Below are 24,307 nucleotides of genomic sequence, written 5' to 3'. Positions count from 1 at the left end.
GTATGGACTTTGCATTTTATGATGTTGGGAGAATTATAAGTAGTAAAAATATCACATACTTCAAAGCAGTGCTTGTCTAACCTGTGCTGCTGAACTTGGTGTCTCAGTGGAACAGAACTGTGGCTTTGAGGAACAAGAAGTGGAGAAAATGTATTGTAATTATTTACTTTGAGATAATACTCTTTTATTTCCGATACATGTAGTAGCTATTATTTAGATCTTGTCTAAGTTTATTTTTTCTTTCTTTCTGTCTTCCTTTTTGTTTCCTCTGTCTCTCAGTTTGTAAGACTTGTATTGTTCAACACTTTGAAGACAGCAATGACTGTCCCAGGTGTGGCAACCAAGTGCATGAGACCAATCCACTAGAAATGTTAAGGTAAGATGCTATTTCACAACATTTGCTAAAATGGAAAAACAAAAAATTGAAAAAAATCCTAGCATCTTTATCCTGAAAGGGAATTCATTGTTTTGCTTATTTGTATAAAGCATATATTAACTGTTCTGAGCCATATAGGTTGTCATTTTTCTCAGCTCCCACTAAATTGTGAATTGATTTTTTTCAGATATAATAAAAGGAGGAAAGGTAAGGGAAAGGCACTGAAAGACTGGGTATATTTTACAAGTTAAAATAAACATTTTAATACCTTTATTAAACAAGTAAATGAAGCAGATACCTATTATTCTTTACGTGGAATGAAGTTAAATTCTAGAGTTTCTTTTTTCAAGTTATTTAGGGCATTCCAATCTGCATGGCAAATTTTTTCTTCTTAGAGCTATATAGAAAATGAATCATACAAATAACAATGTTTTTCAGGGCATAGATCTGCCAATCTGAATTGAAATCTGCTATGAGATTAATGAAAAGACACTAATGAAAAAAAGTTTTGACACTAAAAATACCCTTTTTTGAGAGTTTGTATTTTTATATCACAGTAACACACCTTTTTAAAAGCAGTTATTTTTCTTGAAATTTTGGATTCTCTTTTAGTGATGTTATGTTGAAACAAAGGTGATAGACATCCCATAAGTATAAGATGGAGAAATCAAGAAATATCATCATAAGTGGAAGAACTTCATGTTTAACTCCAGTGATGAAGCCACTTCCTGCCCTCTCTCCCAACAATCTCCCCACCCCACCCCACCCCACCCCACCCCACCCCACGGTATTCTTATTTTGTAATACTATTGTGAATTTAGGAAAAACTATTCTTACCTCAATGTTAAAATATACATTTACATCTGGCATTTCCTAGGGTTGGTATCACTTCCTGATGTCATTGTGTTGCTACAATTTATCGTATATTGCTTTGATTTATGACTCACATGATGCACAACCATTCCTGTGCTTCAGTTATATACCAAGAGGAGAGGTAACTGAGATTAAATTCAGCAACTCTGAAGGGTGTTAGTGGCCTTAGTCTTTATCATCTGAATGTTTTTGGAAGAGTTGGGCTAAGAGGGTTTGTGTAGTAGAAAATACTTTTCTGATCTCCTGTGAGTGTCTGAGGTGCTGTGTGAGCCATAATAGAAGATGCTGTGGGCTACTAATGAGCTGAAAACAAAAGCATTTTAGAAATATTTTTATTCTGATGGGACCACTTCATAGGAGATGAAAAATGTATTTTCTGAAACATTTTAGTAAACGAATACTGTCCTTTGAGAGGGAAATTATAGATGGGTGAGAAAAGTTAAAGTGCAAGCCAGAAATGTGGAAAGAGCTATTTTCTGTGCAATTATTTCCTGAAATTCCTTTTAGAGTCATTTGGTCTCTTTGCCAACAAACTGCATATAGTTAGTAGTTTCCTGGTTATATTTTATGAAACAGCTTTAAACATTTGCTAAACAAATAATCAGAAGAGCACGTGAACAGTGTAATAGAATGATCTTTTTTTGGAAGTTGCCGGCATAACTTAATGCATGTCTTATGCTCTGACCATAGAGACCGGCCCCATCATTGCTGAAGAATGCAGTCATTTTCTGAGAAATAGAATTGAACACTAGATAGTAGTTTTAACTTGAGATCTTTCAGATAAACTTTACAAACTACTTATAAACTCAATTCTGAGTGACTTCATAACTATGTGAGTTTTTTACATCTATCTCTTAGCTGGCAGCAATTAGGGTCTTTTGAAACTATGATTAAGCCTGAAATTTAACACTGAGTTGTAAAATGAAAATGTAGGAAGTGTTAAATTCTAGAATTGCCTTTACTGATTTAGCAGAATTCTGCATCATCAGTACTCAATAGGACTGTGTTGACTATACCATGCAGACAGGCTTCTTTTTCTCTTGGTAGCATTCTTCTGTGCATGCAAGTTTTCCTGAATTATAGTCTTAGAAATATTTTGGTTCATGTTCACCGATAATTATCAAGAGAGTATTGATCTTATAAGTCATTCAATATTATAGAAGAGGTGAAAAAAGAAACTGTACAAAGCTGACACAAGTACTTGGTTCTTCTGTCTGTATGTTGTTGTTTGGAGGTTGGAAGATGTGGGAGTGGAAAGAGTTGTGTCTAAAATATCAATGTTCTTGTTACAGCATTAGCAGAGAGTATATTAAATAACTGAGACCAACTTTGTCAAGTAGTTTCGTTTTGGAATGGGTTTGATGCAAGTCACAGAAGTACAAATCTTTATTGTTAGAGTGCTCATAGCTGTGGATAACAGCAACACTGCAAGATGCATCTGAAATTGAGAATCTTTTATGATTTATTTTTTTCCCTATAGTTTTTAGTTTTCATGCACTTAAAGATCAGATAGGATTTTTTTTTCTGCCCTTTTTAAAAATATTGATTAGTACTTACTCTCTGTAAGGAGAAAACAACTTTTTTGTTTCATTTTTTGGAAGAAAATGAAGTCATTTACTGGAGTGGGAAGCTGGTTCTTGCTGCTAGCATTGTAAATCTGCAAAGTATGCTGGGTTTTTTTGCTATTTTAGCATTACCAGTGACTTTTGTTTTGGGCTGTTGAAGACAAATTAGAAAGTGCTAAGTGGGAACTTTCAAAAATAAATGTAGAAAACCCAGCATGTATTATATCATACTGAGGAACAGTCGGATTTTTAATTAAGGTAGCAATGTTCTCTTTTGAAGTTGTCCTTTAGTTTCTCTTAATCAGTACATTATGAAGATTGGAGCTTTCTTAGTATGTGAAATGAATTCCATTTCTAAGACAGGTTCCCAAGTTCCCAGTGCTCTTCTGTGGGAGCTTCATAGAAAGCAGTGCCATCTAGTTATATTAGATACTGACAGAGGAGGCTACAAAATACACCATTTGGAAAGGTAGATCTGTTTTGTCCTCTGTCAGAAGTTAAGCACTCAAGACATCCCATGATTTTTGTTTCCTTCTTATCCATGAGAAAGTGGTGTGCTCAAAGTAGCTCTCTGTGCTACTTTGTTTTAGTGGAGGTATGTTTCACCTGATGATTTTTCCTTTTTGTTGTCCTTGTAAGAAGAAGCAATTAAAAAATGGATTATGGTTGTAGCTTAGACATGAATATTCTTATGGTATGATTATATCCATTGCTCGATACCACAGGGAACTAGTCTCAGAACGTGACGTTTGGGTAATAGGTCTAATTGTAAACTTTGAAATACAAATTCTGTAAATTACTTTGAAGTACAAGTTCTGTAAAGAAGAAAACCTTCAATACTCATATATGTATTATAAGAAGATAATTGTTATCCATTAAAATGGATTGTAGGCATTGCTAAATTTCAAGGTACTTAATTTCTCTGGCCATATTACTTTGTGTTTTGTTTTGTCCTGGGTTTTTGTTTAGGCTGTGGGCAGTGGGAGTTTCTGTTCACAAGAAATGAGACAGAGAGCAAAGAAGAGAAAGAAAAAGGAAACAGAACGAAATACAGAGGAAGCTGAAGAATAAGAAAGACAGGGAGAGGAAGCGGAACTAGAAAGCAGATGATCAATTAAAGGGATAGGAGAGTAGGTTAAATTCAGAGAAAAGGAAAGAAAAGTATTTTAGCTTCAGCAGCAAAGGTAACTTCACTGTGTCCAGTGGTTGGGACTGTAATAACTAGTTTTGGCACTGATATCTGGGTATCAAAGGACATACCTGTGCTGTGTTCTGTCTTCTGATATACAAACTCATGGCAGATTTCAATAGTTCCAATTAATTACGGGTACTGAGAACTGTCAAGTCAGAGCAGCAAGGATGCTCTGTGGTCTTCTTTATCCTGCCAAGATCGGTTTGTCTGTGGTGTAGTGAGCAGGGAATAGCTTGTTCAGATTTTCATAACAGGCTTATTACCAAAGCACTTGAACACTTAATATGATAATGTAGTTTATAATTTTCATGCTTACTTTTCATGAGCTGGACCTTAAAGTTGGATACTACTTTTCCAGTCTGTCCCTTTTAGTAACATGAATGTTTGCACGTAATACAAATTCAAACAATAAAAATTTTAGAGTAAAGTATTTTTCCTCATTTGTTTCATTGTTGTTCTTATACATTGAAAAATAAATTTCTTAAAATAAATCCCTTTAAGAGGTGATTAAGATAAGCTTTGATGCATGTTGCCTCTCAAGCTAAAGTCAGTTGGCTTTGACAGGATTTATTATTTATCAGAAAAATGCAACTCATTTTATTATTCAAAAGTTTTTGTTACTTAAACACTAAAAATACTTAAAATGCTAGTTTCCATTTAATGTGAAATGTATTTTTTCCCTCTGAAAGGCTGGATAACACCTTAGAGGAAATTATATTTAAGTTGGTGCCTGGACTTCGAGAACGTAAGTTTCTCACTTGGTTTTGGGTACCTGCTTGGGTTGATGGAGGGAATATGGCTATTTCTGATTACATACCTGTATTATTGATTAAAAAATTCACATTACTGTTCTTTGGTATTAACTAGAGGAACTGCAGCGAGAGATTGAATTTTGGAAGAAAAACAAACCTCAAGAAAATGGACAAGGTGATGATTTTTTCTCTTTCTCATCTCTGTGTTAAGTAACATTGTTCATTAAGACCTGTTTGTTCACTTACACAAGTACGTTGTTTTTACTGAATTCATGGTACTACAGAAGCTTGTAGCAAATCTGTGTAAGTGTAGTGTGGGCCCTCATGGGCTGCTTATCTATTAACCAGTTGTTTTACAAACACTGACTGTTTTACCATTATTTTTGTTTGCATTTCCCTATGCTCTCACTTCAAACACTCATAATTTCCCAGTTAAATTCTTAATTTTCTTAATACGGCAAGATACAGATTTTTTTTTTACAGAGTTTTTACAGATTACTTTCTGTTACTGAATGTGACCATCTGTTAAGTAGGAGGTTGTCAAGAATTAGTTACGACAAGTAGTAAAACAGCTTTCCACACATGCTAAACAATTGTTTTATATAGATTCCACAATATTGTTGTTGGGGTTTTTTTTTTTTGTAATTGACCCATGAAGTTTGAAAACTCAGTATTGAGGTACTAAGTGAGGACTACATCCAACTGTTTTAATGCCCCTTTAACTTGACAAGTTTTTGATACCACAGCCTATTTGATATGATTTTGAAGAACTTTTGAAAGGCTCTGCTAAGTTAAAGAAATAGCTCTTTTCAGTAAAGGATAACTGTCAAGTAAACATCTTGTAATACTCTTCTGCACTCACTTGTTTATATCTTCCTTTCTACCTCATAACATATAATTTTCTTTCTCACTAGTTTTGATGATTTGCATTTGGCATCCATTGTAAGGGACAAGGTTATTTTCTCTGTTATATAATTAAATAAAGAACTGAAGAACAGTTTAGATGAAATTAGATTTGTTTACTACCTCATACTATGTAGTGTATATCTGTTCAGTTTTAAAAATACTTAGAAAATATTTATATGAAGTATAGACATTTCTGACTTTTACACTTAAATAATTTGATCTTCATATTTTACAGATGAAAGTCCAAAAGCTGATAAACCCAAAGTAGATGAGGAGTGTGATGAAAATGAAGAAGATAAAGACTATCACAGGAGTGACCCACAGATTGCTATCTGCCTCGACTGTTTGCGCAACAATGGGCAGTCAGGAGATAATGTAGTCAAAGTGAGTAGTAAACAATCTGTGCTGTTGTTATTGATGGCAGAATAGCATCTTATAGGAACCAAATAATTTTATAGCCATTAACAATAAACCTTAGTGTGGTGACTTCCACACTTATTTAGTCATTCTATATGAGGCATTTTGATGCATCTTGGAATTTTTTAAAAAACAGAGTTCCATACAGAAATTCATCTGTGACTGTGGAGTTTTTTGTGTGTATGGATTATAGTTTTGTAGTCTACAGCCTTGATGGTATATAACTGCATTACACAACAGATTACAGCATACCACAGAGGTATTTGTAAAGCTAGCTGTAGGTGAGCTGCCTCATACTTTCAGGATTACTGTCTTAACATGCCAGCATGAACTTGCTTTTCAGATATGTTGTGCACTGAATGACTGGGATCCAGATCTTCCGAGCTGTAAACCTGATTCTGACACAGATGTGTTGTCTGTGGCCTTGGGCAGGTCACCTCCATCTGCAAACTGTGTAGAGTAATACCTGCCAACTGCTGTTGTAAGAATTAGGGATATTTAGTTGCTGTTCTTGAAGAGTTTTACTTAATGATATTGAGTCTGGAAAAAAGTCTTTAGAAATCCCCTTAGATTTTAATAATATTTTATTAAAATACAAATACAAGAATTTTTAAAAAATATAAAGAATTTTTCTAATAAAATTACTTATATTTTCTGTGTGATATGTTACATGTATAATTTTGGAAGTTTGTAACACAGTAAGAAAATTTTGATTCATCAGGAAAACATACCTATATGTTATCACTTTGTTTATGCTATATACAGTGAGAAATCTGTGTCTCCATCACCATGTGAGAGTCTCAGGTTTCCAGTCTTCCTGTTGAATCAAAGCTATTAGGCTCTGGATCACAGAATCTATGGTAATAGATCACGTCTGATTTGTAGCTTCTCTGTATTTTACCTAGATTATTTCAGAATGTCTTTACTTCCTTTTTCTCTCAAGGACTGAAAAAATTCAAAGAAATGCAACATTTGTTTAAACCCGAGTGTTACTAATGCAAACACGTAGATTATTTAAGTTCTTCTGGGGCTTTTTGTGGTTTTATGGTAGCTGGGCTTTGGTTTTTATCTTTCCTCCCTTTGGTATCTTTTTGACATTTTTTTAGAACCAGAGATGGGTGAAATGAACTTGTTTGTCATCTTTTAAATTTTGCCAAAAAATTGAACCTATGGTGCCATTATGGATTAGAAGAGGGTGCACTAAAATTGATTACTGGTTGAAAAAATTATCAGTTACAGCTGTTCTTGCACTAATGATTGCTCTTGTTTTCCAGAATTTCTAACATGGTTTTCCTGATTTTTTGCTGTTGCTTTAGGGTTTAATGAAGAAATTTATCCGCTGTTCTACTCGAGTGACTGTGGGAACTATCAAAAAGTTTCTCAGCTTAAAATTAAAACTTCCAAGTTCTTATGAGGTACATTTGAAAGAAAAATGCTTTTATTTTTATTTCCCTGCAACATAATACATTCCTTCAAAATGTAATCATATTTGAACCTGCTTCCCCTCTTTCCAAGGATACAGGAATTTAGACTGAAGGACAGACTGTTTCTTCAACCAGTTCTCTTACTGGAGCCAATGACTCCATGAACTGCAGCCTCCCAGCTTTGGTCAGGGATGAGGCTGAGTTAGGTTAGGTGCACATGTGTATTGCTATGCCCAGGAGTTTGTCACAGTGTCAGGACATGCTGACCAGCCTTTTTGGTGTCATTTGGCTTTGTTATTTTATCTGTCTGGCACCTTAATGGCTTGTGTTACAAAGAATCTGTTTACCTCAAAATGCTTTTCTTCATCTAAAAAACAGAAAAACATTATAGCTCTAGTAATCAAAATATTGTCAAACATTTTCAGTGGTGCGTAGCCGTAAGGTGCTATAATACAGTTTGAACTAAAAATTTTTCATAATAAGATGATTATTTTTCTCTGTCTTTTGCTTTCAGTTAGTGAATGTTTGTATACTTGGAAGTGCTTTTTATTTGTAATTTATAGGTTATTTTTAAACTAATTTTTTTAACTATAATTTATTTTTTATATGACAATTACAGTACTTCTCGTTTGTATCTTTGAATTTGAAAGAGCATTGGCGTAGTAAGGTGGTCTTCAAAATACAGCAAAAGTCTCTTTCTTCGAACAGATACTGTGTAGTATTGCTAAATATAGGGAATGTTTGTCTACTGGTGATTTCCTACCTCATTGGCAGACTTCCTTCTGTTCACACTTCAAATGAAAACACAAAAGTGAAAAAAATAAAGTCGAATGGTAGTGTACAAAATGGCATATTGTCAGCATGTTGTATTCATCCAGGTTTGATAGACATGTCTGATGGAATTGTTGTATAACGATAGAAGTTGAGGGATTAACTCTGAGATGAACTTAGGAGTTCATTTAGATATTAAAATTTTGCATCCCTTTATCTCACTGTTTGTTCTCTTACATTTTAAGCTGGATGTACTATGCAACGGAGAAATTATGGGGAAGGATCATACTATGGAATTCATCTATATGACAAGATGGAGACTAAGAGGCGAAAACGTAAATACTGTTACATTATAAATAAATGATGTTTTGGTATATTTATTATAGATGGTATACGTGCTTTCAGCACTTGGTCCAAGAATATATTCTATGACCCTTCAAAAAACCCTTACTTAAAAATACCTTTCACATGTTTTCTGGATTTCTTATGTAAAACTCTGTGAGGGAAACCCTGCAGCACATGTATTGTGTAGATTCTGAAACTTCAAAGTAGCAGATATACAATGTTCATATGCAGGTTCTGCTCTGAGTTTTAAATCAAGTGTCTGAAAACCCAAGTGCTTGCTTTTTTCCTGCAAATGTGCTTTTGGTGACTTTTTGAGTTACAATAGTTGGCGAATCTGCATCCAGCAGATCCAGTAAGAACCTGCTTTATTCAGTCAGTAGACTGAAAGTGACTCTGGAAAATTATTGGTGAGATCTAATTGTTTTATTACTGTTTCTGTTAATACTACACACATTTTTTTTAGATGTGCTGTTTAACACTGACATCCAGATAACAGCCAAATGGGTTTTCCTTGCCGCGTGTGTATATTTTTGAATTGCAATATTTAACCTTTTTACAGACTTTTTTTCAGGTCTGATCCTCAGTTTGATTTAGTAGCCCTTATATTGCCTTGTATATTTAATTTTTTTGGTTAGAAGTCATATCCCCTTTGTTTCCCTTTCTTTTATACATTCATTTGTGTGCGACTGTGGATTGTTCTTCAGTCTTCATTGCTTTGTAGTATATACAGGGTTGTTGTCTGTCATTATTAGTGGAGGCTAAATTGGAGTGCAGCTAAGATTAAGCATTTAACATATCTTAATGTAATGATCTGTAGAAGATTCCAAACTTGCTGTATTCTTTTTCTTTTTTGTTTTAAGCACCCTAGTGCTCAGAATAAAAAGCACTGGGGCACGGACAGAGAAGACAGAGAATTAAACACACTGTGGAGTTAACAATTCACAAGTTTCTCAAAGTTTTACCTTAATCTGAAGCGGTGGGGGGGAGGATAGATTTTGATGGGAATTAGAGAAGTTAGTGTATATAAGCAAGTATTCATGAAATTTGAAAGTAATATTGCACTGAAATTTGATCATTACTGAAACCACAATATTGCACGAATAAGGGAGCTTTAAGTAGTATTTTTTCCAGTACTGTCTTGAAACCAGTGGGTGTTTTTTTGGCTTGCCATTCTGTATTTTTGTTAGCATTGGCAGTACTATTAGGAAGTGTTGAGGCAAAAACTAATGATAATGGAATTTTTTCATGACATTTCGTCCTGCAGCACCTGCCTACAAATGGACTTTTGGCAGATGTATTGTATTGGAAGCAACAATAGCTATCATTTTGACAAAAAAGACATTTGTACTGATGAAATTTTTTCAAAAATCTCAGAACTATAGCTTTTAACATTAAGTGAATGTAAGAGTTGACAACTCTTGATTAAGTTTGTAAGTTGCATTTACATACACACAGTATGTGTTCATCTTTTATGTAGTTTTAAATCGCTCCCCTGAAGTCAGAGATGACTAAAACCTGTAAAAATTAAACTGTGCTGGTAAGAAATCCAGTAGTATATAGGCTTCTATGATTTTTTTTTTCTTAATGAAGTTGCAATGGTAGTTAATTAACAACATCTTCTTCTGAATGAAGATCAAATAAGTCTGTTATATGCATCTTTGGTACTATTGACCATGAGCTTTTACTGGCATACCTATGGACGTTACATGAGGTAGACAAGTAAAGGGAAAATGTCCATTTATTCATTAGAGAAGTCTTTCCTGTTTTTAAATAAGTAAGTTAATTGTGATCTTTAAATTTGAAAATTAAAAAAAAAAATGAATTCACTAAATGGTAAATGTGTATGTCCAGCTGTGAATGCCTCTTATCTGATCAGAAAATCATCTCCTTCGCAGTTTCGGTGTCAGAACTGCTCATCTTCGCAAGTCTGCTCACAGGATGGCACTTTTTATCAGGTAAGAGGCACTCACGACTGTACATATTACAGTCATTAAGGTCCTGTCAGCACTTCAATTGGAATTCAATTTGTGGAGTTTTTATAATTCCTCACTAAGAAGTGCTAAAACTCTGTGAGCGAGGCCTGAGCATTTTCGTTCCCTCAGTGCAAGCTTTATTGAATGAATAAACACAGTCCATTCAAAAGGTTTAGGAGTTTCTTTTACTTTACATTAGGCTGTTTTGGGTTTTTTTAATGGAGAGATACCCTTGTGTAGGGTGATATTCATATCAGTCTCAAAGAGTATCTACCTCTTCCTATCTCATCCTTCTAACTAAACAGCGTTGGGCAGTCACTGACAAGGAATCAGAACTGAAGAATGTGAATCAAAGGAGACAACATTGGTTTCATCTCTTTATGGGAATTCATATGTCCTTTTTAATGGAGTAAAGAAATGTTAGATTTTTGTAAACTATATTTCTTTCACATATTTTAAAATTAGAAATGGAATAATGCCTTAATCTCTAGACTATATAACAAAACAAAACCTACAGAACCTGCAAACTGAAGCTGATTTCTAAGTTTCATTGACCAATCTGGTTCATACCTATTTGAAATGATATTTCAGTTTCCTCATTGAAAATTTTTATTTGAACTTCATTCTAATTACTTTGCAAGTTTGAAATAATATTTTTGCATGAGTAAAAAATTAAAGCAAGTGATAGAGGGTCACTGCCCACTACCAATGGGAGCAACCTGCTATACTCATGTTTACTTCAGTAATTAGAATTGTTCCAGCATAGTGCATTTTATTTGTACAGTTTTGGAATTTTGTTTGCAAAGACACTGAGCCTCACTGGTTTACTTGGCAATTCAATGAGGTGACTGCTCTGTCTCTGCCTGTGTGCATTTCCAATATGATTTGCGTACTTCTACAGACAATTTATATAATCAAGGTGAAAACCATGTAAAATAGCATTTAAATAATATGGTAGTCATATCCTGTGCAAATAAAAAAATGATAAAAGACAAGTAGTTTATGGTACTACAGATAAAAGTTTGTTAATTGCACATGCACAATACTCCTGGTACTGTTAATACCTCTTGGTTTAGGTTGTGATTTCTCTACACTCCAGTTTGTAAATCCTCTGCAAATGTGATCACATTTATTTCTCGTGATCATTTCACTCCCATGGCATGGAAAGTTTATTAACCCATATAGGTCTCTGAAGCTATATCTCTGTTTCTTCATCTCTATTGCATTTGAATGCAGCAAAATATTTCTGGTTTCATTGATAGCTTCTGTAATAATTCTGTGTACTTCCAAATTTACAATTAAAAAACTTTAAATTAGCTTTATTCCTCTGTTCTGTGGCAGAGAAGTATTTAAACCCATACAGCTGCTGAGCCGATGAGATTTTCCAGGGTTATATGCTATAGAAAACATCCAGTACCCTCTTGAAGTTAAGAGGAAAACTTTAGACTTAAATGAAATGCTGACAGGCTGAAAAAATAAGACATTTAGTATGACGACACTTTGAGCAACAAGTGCCCAGGTGTTCTACAGCCCTTTTGGGAAACCCACCCAGTGTTGCCTTTCGTTTCGCAACAGTTTTGTCCAATTCAGGGATCCAAGAAGTAGTTTATTTGCCTTTTTTTTTTTTTTCAGTAGAAACTAATAAAAATGTATCACTAGATGTGAGATTAAGGAGTTTGGATTTGGGGGAAAAGTTAGCCATCTTCTCTCAGAAAATCAGCTGACACCAATTTGATGTCTTTTTATTTTTATAGTATAGCTATGGAACCTCTGTAAATATAAAAATTCAAACAAAGTACATCACCTGTAAATATACTTCAGTTTAGAAAGTAAAAAATTTCAAGTTTGATTTTTATCAAGCACAGCAACACAGAAGTAAGAGTTGTTTGAGCACTCCAAGTATATATGTAATAAAATAAAAGTATTGAAATATATGAAAGCAGATAGAGAAATTTTGTATCAGTGACAAATAGCTAATAGATTTGAGGTACGGGTATGTATTTAACTGTCGTATGGAATCGTTTCATATAAATAAAACTGTTATGTATTTGTGTCTTAGGGATAAGCTTTGGCTATTCTTAAGGCAGTTTTTAATTGCATTTTCTTTATGAATTATGTCTTCATGCTTTCTCTGTTTTTGTTGTTGTTTTCCCCTTGCTTTTGTTTTCAGTCTTACCCCATGGTACTTCAGTATCGACCTAGAATTGACTTCGGTTAGACCAAAGGGCCAGATCCCACTGAGATGAATCCTGCACTATTTGTTTACCCATCGACAGATTGCACAATGAATGGATGTGCCTGGATTGGGGGGACACAGCCAGATTTTCAGCATGCAAATAAGGACATTGTCTTTCTTAAAAGTGTCAGTTGCATCTCTGTTGTTTCTATTAGAGCAAGCCAAGTGCCATTCTGCTACTGAAATGTGCATAAGATATTCGTGTATCTTAAGGGTGTGCTGCAAATCATAGCCAAAATCATGAAGTGTACAGTCAAGATTCAAAAACTATGGAATATTTTTGCTTGCGTGTTAGAAAATTTTTCTGGTCCTAATATTGATTACATTATCAAAATGGCAAAGTGCTCATTCCATGTGGTGTTGCAGTTTCACACACTTACTATTTTACTGAATATTGTTGTTTAAATCATAGAGTACTGTAAAAATAACTAAGGATTATACCTTGACAATATTTTGTATAGAAAATATATTTAGAAATGTGGTGGTTGGGCCACTACCTTTTTCTTGATAAGGTTCTCATGGGTCCAGGTATAGCTCACTCATGAGCGTGCAACAGTCCTTTTGCAGTGAATGAAGATTAATTACACTTAACAAGAGGTGTAGAACATGATAATTCAAAATAGTGATTTTAAATCTTCTAAATAGGTTCTACTAATATTGCTTAAAAGCATTGCAGCCTTTGTGATTGCACTTTTCTATTGTTTCCCTGAAGATTGGAATTTGGGATACTACCTATTTTTGGAAAATGGCTTCTGGTCAGATTACATTTCTTCTAATTAAGCTTCCACAAAAATGAAGCTAAAATAATATAAATGTCTATGGAACAAATAAATTTCACTACAAAATTACAAGCAAGGCAAAATTTTACATAATTATTACCTCTCATAATAAGCATTTCCTTTTAAGATTGGATGGAGGTCTATAGTATGCGAAAACAAAAATAATATATGGCTTTAATTACATATTGTACCTCTTGCAACTATCTGGAGTTTAGAATTCATTACAGAAATTTTCATTAGTTAAAGTCACATCATAAAACTATTTCCATAAAATTAGAGGTAATGCAATACTGAAGATAAGCAGTCTGACCAATATAATTGTTCAGGTCATCTTTTTTCCTAAGACCTGGTAGTGCTGGATAAAAAGTGATTGTTGCCTTAGATATTGTAAGCATAATGGTTCTAGTATGGAAATTTTATTGGGTTTTTTGGTAATGTTGCAGGGAGCATAGCAATGTGTATGTTTTCTGTAGTCTTCCATTGTCTTTACTCTGCTTAATAGTTAGTTGAGTTTTTCTCTTCAGGTTCTCTGGAGATACTTATAGTTCAGTAACTTTATGTAATTTCTACTTAATAGATGCCTGCTAGTGTTGTAGATAGCTATTTACTTTCTTTATGCCTTTTGCATACAGCAAAAAGGAACCAAATTAATTTTTCAGAAGCTACTGTAGAGTGAACTGGTCGTTCTTAGACAAAGTGAAAATTCTTTCTTGGGATCAAGTGTAAAAGATGGATGCAAGGCTGTAAATCTTTTGTTAGTGTATGTCCCTGTACATTAGTAAGTTCTGTAGGAGAAATAAGCATGTTGTGGATTAAATCCAGCCCCTTTAATGTTGTTAGGGGTTCTAACATTGATGACTTTAGGAACATCATACATAGGCGGGTTGAATTCTACCACTGCACGCCAAAGCCCGTATGACAACGCAGAAGTAAAGATGCTGTCGGTAGCAGTCTGTTTAGGAAACCTGCTATTGCAGGTCAAGTTTGCACATATTGTGCAGGTGCCAGTGGGACTGGGGAAGCGAAATGTTAAGGAAGCTTCTGCCCCTTTCTGCAGGCAGTGTGCTGGCTGATACAGGCACATGTTCATGGGAAGGGGTGCATGTACTGGCTGCAGGGAGCAGTCATCTTTTTGCCCACCTAGTCTGTGATGTGCTACTTGACAGAAAGAAGATTTTCCGTGAAGGCAGGGCCCTTCTCTGCAGAGCCTGTGGGGAAAAATAGATTCTTTCTGTATATAGAGGTCCTCCTCATGGAGCAGCTTGGAAGAGCAAAGCATGCATTCTGATTGAAAATCATTTTTCTCTTTAGTATACATAGTTGTTTTGTACAGTTGAAATAGGATATTATTTGTAAATATTTACATGCACATAGAAATGACACCTTACAGTTTTTATATATTTCCCCTGTTTTTATACCAGAATTTTCACTGTAGATTCACTTGACATAAAACACCTGTTTCAGTTTATCACAAAGCTAATGGTAGGATGCTTAAGCATAATTTCTGCTTGGTTCAGGGCACAGTTTTTTTCTCAGCAATTAAGCTTGCTGTTTTGACAAATTTGAACAGACTTGTTTTAAAAAGACGAGAATGCATTGTTTTTAATCCATCCACCTAACAGGACCCCTGTTATAGCACTGTTTTGTGTTGGCTTTGGAAAGGCACCTAATAGAAGCTTTCTTTGACTGTTTGATAACTTTCTGTATTCATAATTCAGAGAACCATGAATTCTCTCGATCAGAATTGGACATTGGTTTAACTCATGGTATTTTCTTGATGCAAGTTAAAACTAGATTACAGAAGACAAATCTTCATTTTAAGCATGGAAAATACTGACAGATCTGAACCAACGTTCCCAGCTAAGAATGGTGGCATTAAATGCATATGAGCTAACCACCTACACTTTATGCATTTCTGATTTGATGGCACAGTGCCCGAGTGCTGCTGCAGTTTAATAGTTTTTATAACAGTGAAGTGCCAGTGAAATACATATCTTAACTGGGCAGCTTGTATAGCACAGGCATTGCCTTCCTTACAGGAAATTTCTCTCCCATATAGTACATATGTGCCATGTGTCTACAGATATGCATATTTAATTAATTTGTGCCAATTAAGACTATCTGAGCACCATAGGAATATGAGAATGCATGTGCAGATTCCTGTGTGCCAAAGATGGGGTGAAGTGAAATGAGTACCTAAGCATTCCCTTCAGACTGCACCATATGCCATCCTAGAGCAGATGCCTGGATAGAGTCTGAGCATTCCATGACAAAGTGTCACCACTGCATGCTTGTAAAGCATAGGAATATAAAGTAAGTGTTGCTGCCACTGTGTTTCTATGGCTTTCCCATATCAGAAATATCTAGCTGCAGAGGGATAAGACCTAAAAAATTCCACACTGCTACCTAACCTTGCTGTCTCTTATTTAGCACATTTGGTGCTGCTTTGTTTTTCCCTTAAGCTGAAAAACTCATTAATGAAAGTCATAAGCAACTTTTTGTTCAGCATAGCTGATTGCTGCATTTATCTAGTAGCAAGCTGTAAGCTAGAATTTACAGACAAGGTCCTCTAACATCTCAAACAGTATGGAATTAGATGATTAATCAAGAAATGTATCTTCCATCGTGCGTTACTACACTGCCGGTAGCTAAAGGCCTAGTCCTATAAACTTTTTTTTTCCTTTTAAATACCAAATAAGATTACTACAATAACTTAAGTGACTCATCACTATAGTAGGTACTGCTCACTTGAAACCTGGGATTTGGGTCCGAGGAGTATGCAATGCTGTAAGTATATTGTGCATACTCAGCTAGCTTGCTGTTATTATGCAAAAAAAATTATAAAAGTATTATTTTTACTGTACTAAAAATGTTACACAAAACAAAGTGCCTGATTATTAATACAGAATACCTTTTCAGCCCATTATTTGCATTTGACAGGGTAATATTTGCTTCTGTATTTTATCTATGGTCTTAATGTTTTCAGCAAGAATATTTCATAAACATGCTGTATTGAGAAGCTTTCGGGGGGAAAAAAGCATAAAAAGAAATGTGTCATTTTAGATAAATTAAACCCTATCTCAGTAGAAATTAATTATATGAAAAATACTTTTATATTGAAAATATTCAATTTTCTGCATAAGGGACACTTGAATCTGGATCTTGGTCTGTTTTCCTCTATAGGTTCCAGCAATATGACTTGACTTTTCTGTTATTGAAAACAGTTCTATTGCAGCTGCAGGAGAAAAGAGATTGATCCCATTCCATTTAGATAGAAGCTAAGCTCTTATTCTCTGCTGCAGACAAAGTAATGGTCCAGAGTTTCATCTCATCTCTCCCATGTATAACTGTTACACATGACCTTGGGAGAGACATAAACTGTTTTTCCTTTTCTGCTGCTTTCTAGAATAACAAAGTAGGCCAGGGTTTAGTCCTTTAATTGAACCAATTACTGAACTTTATTATTTGTGGAGTTTTTTTATGTTTTCATGTAACTGAAGACAAGAAGAGGCATTCACACCCCAGAAAAAAACATTTTTGAGAGGAGTTGCACCGAAAGGAATAGCATCCAGCTCAGCCAGATACTGTGTCTGATAGAAATACTAGAGAACAGATAGCTGTTCAAAGCCAATCCTAAATCTCAAAATAAACAGATTGAGCCTTGTGTGTAGAGGGGCTACATAAAATACTGGTCAATTACATGCACTGATCAAACTTATTTTTATCCTGGAAAAGTGCCAAGGCGTTAAGACTTACATGCCTATCCAGGAGCTTAGTCCAGTTTCTTCACTTAATCTGGCAGGTTGAAGGCATCTCTTTACTTCCTACGAAAATGCATATATCATGCAGCATATTCCCCTCTCATTTTACTTCCTGCTTTGTTATCTTATTATTTCTCTCAGTTAAAATGTCTAAGCAGGCACCTTCTGTCCTCTGATTCTAGGTCATTACACATCTTTTGCCCTTTCCCATACCCCACCCCATTTCATACCCCACAAGTAAAAACATTGAGGAATTATAAAGGCAAAATGGCACATGAGGTGTCAGCTCACAGGTTTCATTCATCAGGCAGCTCTCACGGATGTCAGCAGTTTTCACAGTTCTGCATTTTGAATCCTGTATAGCCAGTTTGAACAAGGTCATACTTCCACAAGGGGTTGAGCTAAAGACACTTTTTTGAGTAAGGATTGCAGTCTACCAGAGTGTGCTCCAGGATGAATTCCAAGACATGAGGGGATTGATTCACCCCTAAAGGAAATGTGAAAAGCTTGCAACTGCACATTTACTGCTAATTTTGTGCCGTAGGGATTGTCTGACCTTCAGACCTCAGCTGAAACATCATTGTAGGAATGTCCTCCAACAGATGATCTTGTAATGTTAATATATTTTTCTTCAAAAGCAGACTTACCTGTTGATTGTCTAACTACTGTCTACACTGTTTGTAGAGCAAATTAAAGCATTAGATTCCAGAATAGGAATTTGATTAATTAATGAATTCCTGACAGATTCTTCCATCCAAGGTATGTGCCATAAATCTTTTGAATTCAGGTAGCTTGCTACTACAGTTGAACAAGGCCATGGTTTCATTCTCTAGTGAGCAACTTAGGTCTGTATGGTTCTGGAGTGTGGCAGTGAAACGGAGGAGCTCTGTAGATGGGTAGAAATGTCTAGGCCATCTTTTGCACTTGCAGAAGGAGACCACGTTCTATAAGCTCAGAATAAAGGAGAATTGTGGAATGAAAGATGTCTACAAGTGGAAGTTTTTGCCATTACATTAATTTTAACCAAAGAGAGGCATTGGTTTGACTTTGCTTGTTTTTCTGAACCATTATGCATACTTTTCTTTGAAGTTCATACTAGAACTTCTATGTGTATTTTTAGGAAATGCTTCTAACATGGTTGACAGTTGACAGGATGAGGTGAACAGAAGTAGCTGTTGTGCATTTTCCTTTTTTCTTGTGATAGTGAGTGGAAAGCAACGTAAGAGTTGAGGGAAGCTTGCTATACAATACACAAAATCACTGCAACAGTATAACATTTTGCTGCTAGTTAACATACTGAGGTTTTTATTACAAGTGAAGTTGTAGTGAAGATATTTATTATCAAAGTGCAAGGCCCATATTTTATGATAGTATTCTACTCCTAAAATTCAGTTTTGTATTAATATTGAGTATGGTAGGTATTGTTCCTGTTGTCTCCTGAATATTGATGCAGTAAAATGAAACATGTTCCCTTTTTACTGAAAAATACCACATACTAATCAATTTAAAGTTAGTCTTTGTTGTCAGATATTTAGTTTGTTCAGAAAAAACAAGTTTTTTTTTAAATAAACTACTTTTATGAATAATCTGGTTGCCTAATAGTTTTAGGGGACCCATTTAATACCAAAGGTAAAGCCACTCAGAAGCTGACTTGGAACATGGCATCAACACTTTCCTGGAGTGCAGTGGTCAAGAGGTACACCTGGAATCAATCAAGCAGAACTGAACCAGTGGTAGTTGTCTGTGTCACCAAGCTGAAGGGTTAGGCACACCTAGCAGTTTCCAGTGCAAAATAGAAAAAGAGAAACACAACAGGAATAGCATAAAGGTTAACATAGAGTAGCTCTTTGAGTCCTAGCTCATGTTCCCAGAGAAAAGCACAAAGGCTTGCATTACTGATGTGTCTGCTATACCTGGCCTGTGAACTAACAAAAACTTCAGTGTGCTGTCAATCCTGTAAACCTTCCAAAGCACAAAATAGTCACCAAGCTACTTTTGGGGTTTCTAGTTGTATTTCAGTGATATTTTGGAGGGTCGAAAGGACAGACTTGGAGGATAATGAGAAGATATTAAGTATGTTTTACAGATTTTTATAGCTATTTTTTTAGCAAATGGTATTGCTGTCCTTGATTTGAGACCATTGATTAGCAAGACGTGCTAATACTTGTGCAGTATAAAGCAGAGAGAATAAAGAAATCCAAATATCTTGATTTCCAGGATAGTGATTCGCTAAACTGGAAAGTAATCGGTCAATTTAATTGTTTAGCTGGCTGAAAGATTTCATTCTAAATACTTACTGATCGTAGTTTTTTTCTCAAATACAAGCTTCTTAGCATAAACATGAAGCAATGCATCATTTTTTCCCTTATGGCAGTCTTAACTATTGAAAGAAAAATATTTTGCATTTTTTTAAATTAATGCAAAGCCTGAATTGTTGGATGTTCCAGGCTACTGAATAGATGATATAGAGTTATCCTCAATGGATTTTTTGGGGGTGGGGGCTTAAGTGTCCTTATATAAGCTGTGATCCAAGTTATGATAAGAAAGGAGCCTATGGTGAGCAGTAATAATGTTCTAATGCTTCCTTGCATTTGATCAGTAGTTACCAGTTTTTAATAAGCAGCCCTCACAGTACTTAGGAGCTCATAGAACATATTGTGATCTTATGTTGCTAATTTGTTTTAAAATATAAAATGTTTTAAGCTTTTTGTCAAAAGTGATAACATCATATTACAAATAAACCTTTTTGTGGTTGTAAAATTTAGCTTATAAATCATTCAAATTGAAGTGAAAAAAAACACAGGTCATTGTTAATGACAGTCTATCCTACTATTAAGAATATATGTATTTTTGTAAAGGAAAAGCACTTGTAGATATTTAATCAGTCCAATATCTATCTATGTTAATGTTTTGAAAAAAAAAGAAAACAAAATGCTGCTTAGAGAATCACTTACATATTTTTATTTTTCGTGCTCAAATGCATTTTCTGTTGATTTATGGAATCTTGTTTATTCTGTGTGAAGCTGTATAGTTAGTACAGCTGGGCTAAATGCATTTCTCACCTTAATCAACTGTATCTGACTATGATAATATATTTTGTGTCTGAGCAGAAAGCTAATTGCAAAACTTAGGCTGGTGGTGCTGTTTTTCATCTTCAATATTAGCTTCATCCTGCCTTATAACTTTTCTACTTCATAATAGGTATAAAAAATGCTACTCGTTTTTTGTGATGTATATGTTTTAATGGACATTTCAGGGTATATTTGGTTATTTAGTTGAATATACTGTGCTTACAAACATTTTTATAAAAAGATGACAGAATTTTACTTACAGCATTTAAAAAACACTCTCCTGGATGAAAAAGAGTGCAAGATTAGTCGAGTTTAATACTTTCCTACAGAGGAAACTACTGCTGGGTACATTCATGAAACATAATTGCATCACAAAAGTTTCTGAGAATTTAACGTTTTTAAAATTTAGAATAATTAATTTCTTGTAATATTTTGCAGCTCTTTGAAACCTCACTTTTAACTATATTTTGATTCATCATAATACATTAACACAGCTTCAGGGGAAAAAAAACAGTAAAGCAAAGAATTTTATTAAAGTACAGTAAGGAGTGGCAACCATATTTGTTTGTAGTTATTAGTGTACAATCCAAAATCTATTTACTTATTTCAGTGGAATTCTACAGGGATATACTCTGTGGGCTAACTCTGTGTTGCTCAGTTCAGCTTGACCTCAGTGGAGCGGTTTTCTTCAATTGTCCTTGTAGCTAAGACTTGAAACGACCCAGACTTCCCACTTTCTCACTTGATTTCCTTTCATGGGTGGCTAGTATTGTTTAAATTTATTCTTATATTAACCACCCAGGTAAAAAAGTTTTGCAACACTGAGTGTGTACACTAGCAGTAGAACTCATTGGTAGGAACTCAGCTGACTAAATACTTGTGTCCTTTTCAAACTGGGGGAGAAATTCACTTGGATTATGAACATTTGAAATGGCATTCTCTTATTTGTATGCATGCTACACAAAGATTTGCAGTTGATCAGCATTTGATGTGTTTGTTTTATTATATGAACACTGTCTGGTTTATAATTTTTGTTAAGAGCTAATTTCTGTGTTAATTCATTAGGGTTGACATCTCAGGGTCCACGAAGTAGCAGTTGAAAAACTTAAATCCATTTGATCTGAGTGCAATAGCAATATTGCAGGCTTGTATCTTTTGAAGAACCAAATATGTTGTGTTTTGAAGTATTTTAAAAAGCACTGTAAATTTCACCCAGTTCTACCAAAGGAATGTGGGGGGGTGTTTAGTCTTAGAAGCTGAGTGTGGCCCTGGAAAAAATTATAAGACACCTGTCATTGTCGGCACTAGCGAGCAGTTTTACAATTAGGTAAGGGAAGTGCTGGTACTTGGGGGTTTTTGGCAAAACCTCGTGGTCGTGCCTCTTGATGTAGAGCAAAGCGTGCCTGTGCAAAGCTGCATCGACATTTGGAAGCAAGATTTATTTTCAAAAAACAGCTCATGCAAACCCTGTAAATGGGCCTTTAGAACTCTGTGTGTCAATTTATCTGGTATGTAATGATATTTCTAATAATGAACTACCTGTATGGCTCAGTACTGGTGATGTTGCATTGAGTGCTTCATGCTAATGTCAAGAAGGTTTACAGCACCTTTATAATGGCTGATAACAAATGACAATTTGGCCTGACCCGTATGCTGCAAGATGCCTCTAGCCCAGTTGGATTAATTTTGTGAAAAATCTAGATGAGCAAGAAGTATAACTAATCTGCTTACTAGCACTGAATTGCTCCTTTCTCAAAGCAATAAATATATTCATGTTGTAACATCTGTTGTGCAGCCTACAATACGAGTTGTTTTGTTGCATTGTTTCTATATAATTTATTTTGTGCAATAAAAAATCTCTGGTTTTATCTGACTCGTCTCTAGTTTGTAGTAATATTTGAATTTAAACATTTATTAGTTTTGTATCTTAATCATGCAAACATACTATCAACTCAGAAATGCAGAGTATAAAGCAGAATGCAGTAATATTATGCATTATAGAAAAGTCAGAGGGGACTCATATGGCCTGATTTTGTTCTAGTTAATGTCATAGAGTGTTACCATTAATTTTCACAGGTGCAGAGACTGCCTCACACTAAAGCTAACTGGATTTTGCACCCCATTTGTAAAATATAACCAGGTGGGTTACAGAATGTGACTCTGTGTTTGAGGCTCTGTTTAAAAAAAATAATCGCATAGAGCTTCTGCCACTTTTTTTAACCTAATTTCACTGCTTTTTATTTTTTTTTCCTTTTTGTTCCCTGCCTTTTTGATGTTTTTCTGGGTTGACATGGTTTCAGTAGTGTTTATTGTTCTATGCATTTACCTTCTGATTACCCTTTATTATGTTGTTGGGCTGTTTTTAACTCTAAGGTAGTGTAAAATGAATGTGCATGCAAATTGGAAGCTAGAGGATATCTTACAAATGAGCTGTTATTCAAGGGGGCTTGTACCTTTTGTCTGAGATGCTACTGTGAAACCTGCAGTACCACCAGATGAGCTTGGAGATGTGGTTCAGATTTAGAAATAATAGAAAGGACTGCTGATTTAACTGAAATGATCTGAGGCATCCTCTTGTAAAATCCTACGTGTTAGCAGCAGAAGATAATTGCTTGTGAGCACAAAAGGTGAAGGTGTATATAGTATATGGCACTATGTACATATGATTAAATAAGAATTGTTCGTTAAGTTGCAGTTATCTGTTAACAGGCAAAGAGCAGCTGTGGCACCCCTGGCTGCTGTATAACCTGTGCAGATGAAGCAGTGCAGCCTCATTGTCTTTCTTTAAACCTTTTTCATGTGGGATATTTGACCTCAGATTTGTCAAAGGTTATAGACTAATACTTTCCCATCTAAAAGTGTTCTTTAAACTTAAGGTCACTCAGTGAAAAAAAACCCAAACTTTACATAATGCTTCTACATAATACTGTTACATTCTTTTTGAAACAGAAATTGAATCATATCTAAGTGCAAAATTCTGCTCCTAAGTAGGAAGGAATGTTTCCTCAAGCAAGGTTTCTATTAAAAATGCTGGTGGTTAAATTATTTTAAATAATTACTTTGTTTCAAGTAGCTAAAAAGAGAATCATTGTGGGGGGAAAAAAGCCATGCATAAAAATAGTAACAAATGCCTGATCAGTCATAAACCTGGATTATGTTTTATTGAAGGAGGAAGGTAGGGGGTGTACAAACAGCTATTTGCATCAGGGCATAGCATATGAATTTCCCTGTTAGAACTGTGATTCAGATTGCTTTCTACCCTGATTATTTTTTCTGTTTTATTCTAGAGGAGAATATGCTATGTCATTATAGACAAGAGTAATGTTTTTCAAAAGAAAAGTGCTTTTGTAATTTAGGTTTCATTAAAGAAACAGAAATTTGCTGGCAGTATGTAATAGGAGCACCTCATTCCAGTGGCACACTTCCAACATCTTCATTTAGAAAGAAGACTGCTGCATTCATAATTCATAAAAGCGTTGACGTCTATCCCATTAAACTCACACAGGAAAAGAAAACATTCTTATATGCAAAAACACTCTGTCTTTTCTAGACTATTTATAGGTGAAGTTCTGTCCTCTCCTGCAGTACACAAATAACTACAGTAAGTACATTTGTAGATATAGATGTACCAAAATACACATACACAACATGTATGTGTCAGTGCCCCTGAAGACTTCCAGTCCTGCTGCCAGTAGCCTCTACAGATTTTAATGTCCTAGTACATCTCTGAAACTGGCAGAACTTGTTACTAGCCAGTATTTCTCCTTCAATAATTCTGTCCATGTCTTCTTCAAAGTAGTAGGATTTTATCTTGACTAGTTTCTAAAATGTGTTTCATTCCCATGCTCCTCCCTATAACCTGCTTA

The 24,307-nt window shown here is 34.9% G+C and overlaps 1 protein-coding gene across 3 annotated transcripts in view; it reads left to right on the top strand.

Annotated features, from left to right (window-relative positions):
• The window catches only part of PCGF5 (polycomb group ring finger 5), a 62,239-nt gene extending 39,925 nt beyond the window's left edge, over positions 1-22,314 (top strand). For 2 of the 3 annotated variants that reach the window (XM_051800596.1, XM_051800595.1), the window contains 8 exons: positions 280-376; positions 4,696-4,751; positions 4,874-4,933; positions 5,900-6,048; positions 7,398-7,496; positions 8,522-8,611; positions 10,517-10,576; positions 12,765-22,314. In XM_051800596.1, the coding sequence (XP_051656556.1) occupies positions 280-376; positions 4,696-4,751; positions 4,874-4,933; positions 5,900-6,048; positions 7,398-7,496; positions 8,522-8,611; positions 10,517-10,576; positions 12,765-12,812 (659 nt within the window). In that variant the 3' untranslated portion in view covers positions 12,813-22,314. The remainder of the gene's footprint in view (positions 1-279; positions 377-4,695; positions 4,752-4,873; positions 4,934-5,899; positions 6,049-7,397; positions 7,497-8,521; positions 8,612-10,516; positions 10,577-12,764) is intronic. The other variant, XM_051800597.1, reaches the window with a different exon arrangement.
• Positions 22,315-24,307: the final 1,993 nt, after the last annotated feature.

Source organism: Manacus candei, unplaced genomic scaffold, assembly GCF_025592945.1.
Source record: "Manacus candei isolate 608988 ecotype Guabito, Panama unplaced genomic scaffold, ASM2559294v1 h1tg000050l, whole genome shotgun sequence".
In the NCBI taxonomy this organism is placed as follows: Eukaryota; Metazoa; Chordata; class Aves; order Passeriformes; family Pipridae; genus Manacus; species Manacus candei.
The sequence above is the reverse complement of the archived record's forward strand: the minus strand, read 5'-3'. Positions and strand labels throughout refer to the sequence as shown.